At 37.7% G+C, this 9238-nt stretch overlaps 1 protein-coding gene across 1 annotated transcript in view; it reads right to left on the bottom strand.

The window, feature by feature from the left end:
* ofcc1 (orofacial cleft 1 candidate 1) overlaps nt 1-4462 on the bottom strand; it is a 78369-nt gene extending 73907 nt beyond the window's left edge. Inside the window, exons 1-3 of the mRNA XM_016555138.1 lie at nt 4389-4462; nt 3231-3292; nt 1386-1512 (exon numbers count right to left, since the gene is read on the bottom strand). Of these exons, the coding sequence (XP_016410624.1) occupies nt 1386-1512; nt 3231-3292; nt 4389-4415 (216 nt within the window). The 5' untranslated portion in view covers nt 4416-4462. The remainder of the gene's footprint in view (nt 1-1385; nt 1513-3230; nt 3293-4388) is intronic.
* Between the last annotated feature and the right edge of the window lie 4776 nt (nt 4463-9238).

Raw genomic sequence — 9238 nt, 5'->3', positions numbered from 1 at the left:
GGGGGGGGGGGGGGGGGGGAGCTAGTGAATAAATATGACAATCTTTTTGAGTCCTGAAGGCAGGATTACCGATGCAGGCAGGCTTAGTTATTAAACACGTTCTAAATTAAATGCCTCCATGAATTTTGTACAGAAATATATTTTCATAGTTTTGCATGCCAAATGTGACATTTTATATTTGAGATTCATCTGCCACTGTAATTTTGGAAATGTCATATAAACAAAGATTTTGTCATTTACCAATGAATTTACTATGCGTGGCAGGTCGGCCATTGCTTTTCTGGCTGTGCGGGTTGTTTCAAGTCAGCAAGCCATAAAATATCTTTATCTCTCTGAAACACAGCAATTTGAGAGATAATGGAACAGTGACACCTGAGGGGGCACGGATGCCAGGCTGAGGAATTATACTTCAATCTCACTGCGTTTACTGCCTCCCTCAAAGCTGATGCTCTGTCTGCAAATCAAGGCTGCTGCCGCTACTGTTGAGGCCCTCTTACAGAGGTCATTACAATGCAAAACCTCGCAACAACATCTCACACGCAACTGAACAAGCTGCATTGGCTACTGTCATCTTCCTTTAGTTTTGGTCAAGTCAGAAGCTTTAGGTGTGGCTTCCTCTTCTCATACCCTTTAATTCCTTGCTTATTCTCATGAAACGTGTAATATGTGTGCCCCCATGACTGATTTCATTAACCTAATCACGATATTTGATTCAGCTCTATTTAGTCTAAAATGCAAAACAACATTTAAAACATTGATTTTATTTCTACCTTTTATTCTTTCTTTATAATATCAGCCAATCTGCATGTTCCTATTCATCATCATTACATTTTAATGGGTTCAAACATAATCAAATTCTACCTAAATTTGAAATGAAAATACCAGGGCTTCACTAAAATGCAGAATTTGTACTTGCAGTTCAATCTTTTTATGTTGTGACATTTCTGCCTTTAAAATAATGGTTTGATCTTTCTTAAATCCTATTTACTTCATGGGAGTGACATCAAAGTCTTTTACGACCACATGGTTCAAACAAGGCAAGTGTTTCTTGCGGTTTGTATCATTAGTAATAGTGTACATCAGTAGGCCTATATATTTAATTTATAATCTTTATGCTATGTTATAGGAAAAAGTGATACATTTTGAAAGGAAAAATAATGTTCTTGATAAACTCAAGTACAGTGCAGTGCAATATTTGCTACAGTAGTTGTTACTAGTTGGCAATTGCTCCACAATTAGTATTGCCTTGAACCTTCACTTACGTAATCTATTAAAATTATATGAATTATGACAGTCCACATTTGGGGTTTTCTGATTTTTGCATAAAGGCAGAGAGATGTTCACTGTAAGAAAGAGAGACAGAAAGAAAGAGAGAGAGAGTGTACCTGCCAGTGGAGGTCAGATTCAATGCCCAGTGGCTCTGAGTTTTTGGTCTCTTCAATAATTTCACCATATTGGTTGACGACCTCAGCCTGGCGTTGACGCAGAGAATTCAGCAAGCGATTCTCCGCCCTGACGATATACATGGATACATATTTAATTAGCTTATCTAAATGAGTATCTTTAAATAAATAAATACATATCCTCTATTAGAAATAAGCCTCTTTCTAATAGAGGATGTCAATAGAAGAGTAAGCATTTAGCTTAAATTGAAAGAAAAAAAAAACTTTAAAATAATATCAGACATTAACACCACACCAGATAAAATGATATTCTGCAATACTGCCACTGAAAGTTTCTATCTTGAACAAAGGCCACGTTCACACAGCAGCAGAATACGGTTGTCAGTCCAGTATTTGAGTCCTTAATACGGTTACGTTCACACACAGTTCGGTTATTTACGGGTGTGACGACCGCATTCTCTAACCGAACTCACACCTGTAAATTTTCAGGACTCACAACCACATTCTCGGAACACACGCGCTGTGTGAAACGGAACAGGACTGGACAACTAGTTGTCTGTCATGTCATACAGTGCGAGAGAAAGCCGCACAAACGCGTGTTTACCGTGTGTTATGTGTTTTCATGTGTGTTTTCGGTAACTTACAATGACGGAGAAATTAGCTGCTTGTCTGTCACCTGAAATTGTTAGATCCCGTCAGTTTTCAGAATCAGAATCAGAATCAGAATCAGAATGAGCTTTATTGCCAGGTATGTTTACACATACGAGGAATTTGTTTTCGTGACAGAAGCTTCCACAGTGTAACAGAATGACAGTGACAGAACAAAAAAACACAGATAATAAAAAATAAAAATAAATAAAAAATAGAACAAGTAAAATAAGAAATAAAAAATATACAAATCGACAATTGTATGTACAGGTATATAACAATAGACAGTTGTATGTACAGGTATATTATGTGCAAATTTCCACCGGAGCCTCTCCCGACAGCTCAAATACTCCGCTCTCCACCCAAATTTAAAGGCTGCTGTCGGTTAATGGAGATTTGATGGATGAACTTGCGGCTCGTTTGGACTCTTGCCGTGTCAGAAAGTGATAAGACTCAGTTTTATGCACGTCGCCATCTTTGATTTTACTTTGGTCACTGTCGCTATGGTTACTGGTAAGGAATACGGGCTTGACGCCCGTTGCACGTTTATACAGACAGTGTTCTAAACACAACTGTAAGCTGCTGTGTGAACGGGACATTTCGAGACTCACACCTGTAAAGAAAATGCAGTTGTCAATCCCAAAAATCGACAGTGTGAACGTAGCCAAAGAAACAGTTTTGGAAATCTGCTAAAAAACAGACGTCACAGTATTCTTTCAGTAAATGTGGGTGGTGTGGGCCTGATCCTATACAGACGTCTCATCTGAGTAACAACCATCCAGTGTTGATATGAGAGGACATAGAGAGGGTCATCTAACAAACCTCTGCACCAGTGTCCAACTAACAGCCCTGATTTCATTAGATCAGTCTGTGTGGTGCTGCACAATTATTAAAAACTTAAAGACAGCCGAGCCTGCAGGCCTGCCACTCTGAAACAGAGAGCACGAGAGAGAAAGGGCTGCAGACTGAAGTGAACAGGATGAAATTGATGCTACTTTGCGTCCAATGACACGGACAGATTTCCTCGCCTTTGGCAACTTACCCAGAATGCACTGGTAGAGACAATACAATGTGGAGTATATTACATCTCCTCACAAATGTCAGCAAAATGTAAATGGCTTTGGAAACACAGATTAATGATTATTTCACATCAGATTGGATGTAGAGAAATTCACGCACCGCTGGAACCCAGCATAGAGTCTGTCCTGCAGAACGGCTTCTTCTTCATCTATGTGCCTAATCTGCAGAAGCAAATAATAAATCAAATGTTATACATATACAGTAAATGTCATATATAACCAATATGAAGAGTTTAGTTTAGTTATTTATTTTTATTGCCATATCAGCATCTAAGGCTATCTTCATGGCAACAACTGAGTTGCAATAATGCAAGGGGTACATAAACCCAAAATAAAAGCCAAGTAAAAAAAGAAAAAAACAAAGATTTTACAAGATTTATTTTTTTATTTTTTTAAATTAAAATACAATAACCTTTTCTGGTAAAATCTTAATAAACAAGTCCCTGAGAGAGCATACTTCATTAAAAAAAATGTCTCCAATATTATGAAGAAAACAAAATTTAAAATGATATCAGTATTAAACCAGAGCATGCTACACAATGACAATGTAGAGTAAAACCAAACATTTAACTTCCTAGCACTGCTTGCAAAGACATGCAAAAATAATATGCTTTGCTGTTGTTATGACACTCATTGTGTGTCTTGCTTTCTGTCATCTGCACAAATTATTGAACATTTTCTGTTCGGAAATGAATATCTTTTAGCTTACTAAACACTACTCTTTGAAAAGAGTGCAAAACAGTACACACTACAAAACAGTAACAGTAGTTAAATATAAGTCAAGAAACAAATGTAGCCAATTTTAGTTATAATAAAATCATCACACTTAAAGTAGAAGGTCAACTCAAGTCCATTGCATTGTGGGATACAGTACTTCATGCAGTGTGCTTTGGTCATCTGGAAATAGTAATATTAGTATGATAATAGGTTATTTCATAAAAACAATGCAAACACACCTAAGACTGAAGAAAATTTGAATGATTGCATAAGCATTTGTGGTGAAGAATGGATATATATGTGTGTGTGTGTGTGTTTATATTATAATTATATATACAATTGTATATGCATTTATGTGTTACAGTTCTATAGAACTCCATAGAATTGTCCATATTAGCCTGTGACTGTGTGTTTGAGTGATAGTACAGTGTGATTGATAGGCAAAGACAGCAGAAGGTCTCAGCAGCAGCTCCTGTACCTCAGGAAATCTCATTTGACATACCTACAGTAATCTTTCCTTTTTCTGGACACACATCAGTACCTTTGAATTTCCCCGTAAGAGCGACATTACTCTCTGCTTCCTCGCCCACACCTTTTCCTCCGTCTTCCCTCGCTCTGAACGCTCTTCCTGCCAAAAAGGAAAATCCATGTTCTTGTTTAGGACCAGCAGACTGCATTCTGCCACTACATGTGGCTAACTTGAATTCAGAACATCTAAAGAGATGTGTTAATACAATCTGCAGGCAAACCCTACCGACACACACCGCAGAATTCAGTCAGCACGTTTAAGAGGCTTTATACTCGCTGACTGACAGCGGTACATCCTGTGCTGTTTAAACACACATTATTGTGAAATGCTTGTGGAGTGTGGTAGGGATAATGTTGTGTTTTCCGAACAGTTGGAGAGCTCTCTTCTGCAGTCGCACACAAACCAAGAGTGATTATTCAACACACGCCATGACTCAAACAACCATTACATCCCATCCGCTCCTTATGCGTTCATTTCTCACTTCAACTTCGGATTCTCTATTTAATGTGCAACTCTTCATTCGCATTTTAGTCATAACAAGTTGCCAAGACTGATTACAGCTTAAATATGCTGGCTAATTCTGATCTTGTTCAGTGTAGTTTTGTGTTTTTTGACATTTCCTCTGTATATAGTGAAAGTGAAAGTGAAAGTGACGTGACATGTGGCCAAGTATGGTTACCCATACTAGGAATTAGTGCTCTGCATTTAACCCATCCTAAGTGCACACACACAGCAGTGAACACACACACACCGTGAACACACACCCGGAGCAGTGGGCAGCCATTTATGCTGAGGCGCCCGGGGAGCAGTTGGGGGTTCGGTGCCTTGCTCAAGGGCACCTCAGTCGTGGTATTGAAGGTGGGAGAGAGCGCTGTACATTCACTCCCCACACCTACAATCCCTGCCGGACCTGAGACTCGAACTCACAACCTTTGGGTTACGAGTCCGACTCTCTAACCATTAGGCCACGACAATATAGAATTGCATAGAAAGTGAAGCATCTAGAATATGACCTGAAACATCCCAGATTTTTCTGTTTTGGTTGCAAATACAAAGCAAAATTGACAAACAAGACATAAATAACATGAACTTATAGTCCATTACATTACCGATGACATACATTCACAAGGGGTTTTCACCATAAACAATAAATCTGGGCCATATACATAGACATATACAAAGAAATCTTCTACTAAAATAAAAAAAGATATACAGCACCCATGAGTTATATTCCAATAACCAAAAAGCTGTGTAACACACTGAATGCAAAATAAAATTACACAAAAAACTTCACTTTGTGTGAGCCTACAGAGAGAGCATTTTAAGGCATGGACACATGTCTGTTGTCCTTAAAGACAAAGCTCAGTGAAAAACAAATTCAGCAAAGATAGTGGATGAAGTGAAAAAAAAAAATGATGATTGTAAATATAGCAACATGCTAATGTAAAGTAAAACTGTTAGAAACCAAATCCAAATCAGTTCAGTTACAAGGTTCTATTTTAGTCAGGATGCTGCCTCTACAGACAGTATAGTTTTGTCTGTTGTACAATAATAATGTATTTCTGTCATAATGTATGCAAGTTAAACCAAACTTTATTTTGAAGGGTTGTTTTGAAGTTTCAATGTGTATGATATAACAACAGTTTTCTCAAATTAAATGGTGAAAAGCTGGTGAAATGACCTCTCAGAGCAGCTCTGGAGATTAAGTTCAGGGGCCGGTTGCATAAACTGTTTAGACTAGTCTTAAAAAGTTAGTCACCAAATTGTTTTTCTTCAAAGCTGGTCATAACTTTTTTAATTCAGTTATGGAAAGGTAGACTGGTCTTATTTGTACTGGAAAAGTAAGACTGATTACCCCTTGCAAACTGATAGTTGGTCAAACTAGTTCTTAAGACACAGTCTTAACATGGTGGCTAAGTTTATGCAACTGGCCCCAGGTGTTCATGTCGTCATATGACAGACACTGAAAACACTATGATCATCACTTGTGCTTCAGTTTGGGTAATACTACGAAACTGTGCCATTCATTCACACAGTGACACAAAAAATATGTAAACTATATTTTTATGTCTTGTTGTGGTTTACTATTCACAGACACTAGTCCATATTGCAATTTGATTAAGAGTACAGAGCTATTTTTGATTTATTTTTCAAAAAAATTGTCCAATCCCATGATATTCTGCATTATACAGTACATTCCATTTTTATGACTGGATTCTGCAATTCTGACCATGTTTTCTGCATTGCACAAATAATTGGGCATTAGGGGAGCACAGGGCACAAAGTAACGCGGGGTTAGCTGTAACACACGTGGTTTGAATATTTCCACACATGCTAGCATAACAAAATATATGGTATTTACTAGTTGCCATATCAACACTATATAGAGAAAAAAAGTGTGCCAAAATTCTAAATCTTTGAAGATATCGCTGAACATTTATTTTACCATAGTAAAAGTAAATTTCTGGATTAAGTAAATTTTTCATCTCAGTTTTTAGTATTTATTTAAAATGAGGCAAATCTGCTATTATTTTAATCTCCAATCTGTTATTTATCAGTTTAGATTTTTTTAATGCTTCGCTAACTAGCAGAAGACACCAACTGGTTTTACATTCCAGTTGTGCAGATGGGGCACGTTGTAACATTGTGTTACAATGTGTTATTCTATGACATTAGCAATGTAATTTACACTATTAATGAATTTCAATGAGAAACCACAAGGAACAGGTGAATAAAGACTGACAGTCAATGTTTAATGTTCATAAGTTATTATTTCAAGAAATGTAAAGCAGTTTTGCTCATTTATGTGGGCCATCCCAACCATGGTTGCAATGTGTTCATTGTCAATCTCCAAAATCAGATTATTTTTAATTCTTAAAAAAACGCCATTATTTCATTTGAAAAAGTTAATAATTTTATTTTATTGACAACATATTTTAGTTTGTTTTGTATATTTTGTTCAGTAGATCAAGTATTGGATTTGAAGATGTTAGAAACACACGTCATTGTTGCCATGTGGTGAATTTGGCCAATCGTGAAACAGCTGTGTCGTCATCAGCGCTCCTGCAGTCGCTCTGAAAAAGCTGCGCCAGCTGAGTCAGCCGGCTGCTCTCGAAACGATATCGCGGTACTTTGCACTGCTTCAAGTCAGCCGCCGATCGGTTTGCACGGCGCGGCATGAAGTCGAACGCACCTAATATTTTAAGCTGTCATATGGTCATGTTACAACGTGCCCCACAGATGTTACAATGCACCCCACCTACGGGGCATGTTGTCACATTTCACTTTCTTTTTCACATTTCACATTTTTTTAGGGTAAATAAAGAAAAATACATACACTGTAATTATGAAACAAAGCGACGTATTTGTACTAGACAAGTGTAAAATTGTTGTGGATAAAAAAATTATAATCTGAACCCCATATGGATTTACACAAACTGGGAAAGTCAAAAAGTGTTACATCGTGCCCCGCTCTCCCCTACTATGGTCTTAGCAGTCAGTCCAAATGTTCATAACATCTTAATTTGCACTGCTCATGCAGATACAGTAGTTTGATTGCTGTGTCATGTCCCATTCCCTCCCTTTATCAATATAAATGGTAAACCCACAAAATAAAACAAGTAAAAGCATAAAGACTAAGATTGCTGAAAGAACAGCATGTTCTGCACAAACCCTGTCTAGAGTGGGCAACAAGAACACAAACTAGTTTCATTAAACTACAAGAAAATCAGAGAGAGGAATGCGCCTACACAACAGCAACTGAGGGTGTGACATGACTAGATCAAAACTACAAACGTCCTGTTGTAAGCAACATTTTAACTTTTTAGCGTACACCTCTTTGTTGATTTAAAAAGGAAAAAAAATGCATTTATCTTGCCATTTGATGACAGAGTGTAGACTGGATGTAATTCAGGCCGTGATTACGATGACTTCACAGCAATGATAATTCTGGCCATCAGAGATTTATGGGCTTATATTTAACTGACCTGTTCTAATGTGAGTCTGCTCACTGGGATCATGTCTCTCTGAACACACTCTTCGAGCTGCTCCACGTACTGAGGAATGACCTCCGCTCTCCTCTCCAACAGCGCAGCCCTCCGTCGATCCCTCCATCCATTCTCAGCTGCTGGTTCAACATACTCAGCATGCTCAGATGTCACCATACCTACAATACACATGCACTATGATTATAAATCGAATACAAACATACACAACAAACACAAATCTGAAAAGTCAGTGATAGTGATGTTAAACTCTCTGAGGTTTAGACACATTCCTCATCTGAACCAAATTACACAGAAGTACGATTTAATTAAACCAACGAGTTAATCAAACAAAGTAGTGCTAATGAAGCCCTTAATGTGATTGCGCGCTTGTTTCACAGTGCAGCACAATACACCAATGGGGAAACACCTGGATCAAGACAGGCCAAAGTGCAAAGATACATATCAAGTCTGTTTCAAAAACCTATTGAGCTACCTACCTAGACAGCATTTTAAGGTATCATAGGCACTCTGATGATTTAAAGGCTGTTCCAAATGGTAGAAACCTTCTTTTGGCCCAATTCTAAGGCTGCACCTCATGTATCCTTCACACATAAGGCAATCCCATAATGCTTTGTGACAGGCTCGGTGAAAGCATTCATCAAAGATGGCAGAAGAAACAAGATGCCGGCTGTAAATAAATTTTATTCAATGCAAAAAAGTATCGATAAGAAGAGTACAAGTGAGTCTGAATAAAAATGGACTTTTATAGAATCCAATATTTGTCTGTTGTATATTATTATGCTTAGAGTGTTGCATTGCTAGCTTAGCAACTTGCTAACATTCAACTGGGCCTTTATAATAATTGGCCTTTTTTGC

Source organism: Sinocyclocheilus rhinocerous, unplaced genomic scaffold (genome assembly GCF_001515625.1).
Source record: "Sinocyclocheilus rhinocerous isolate Xijiao unplaced genomic scaffold, SAMN03320098_v1.1 scaffold286, whole genome shotgun sequence".
Lineage (NCBI taxonomy): Eukaryota > Metazoa > Chordata > Actinopteri > Cypriniformes > Cyprinidae > Sinocyclocheilus > Sinocyclocheilus rhinocerous.
Note: the sequence above shows the minus strand (reverse complement) of the source record. Positions and strands in the feature narration are given on the sequence as shown.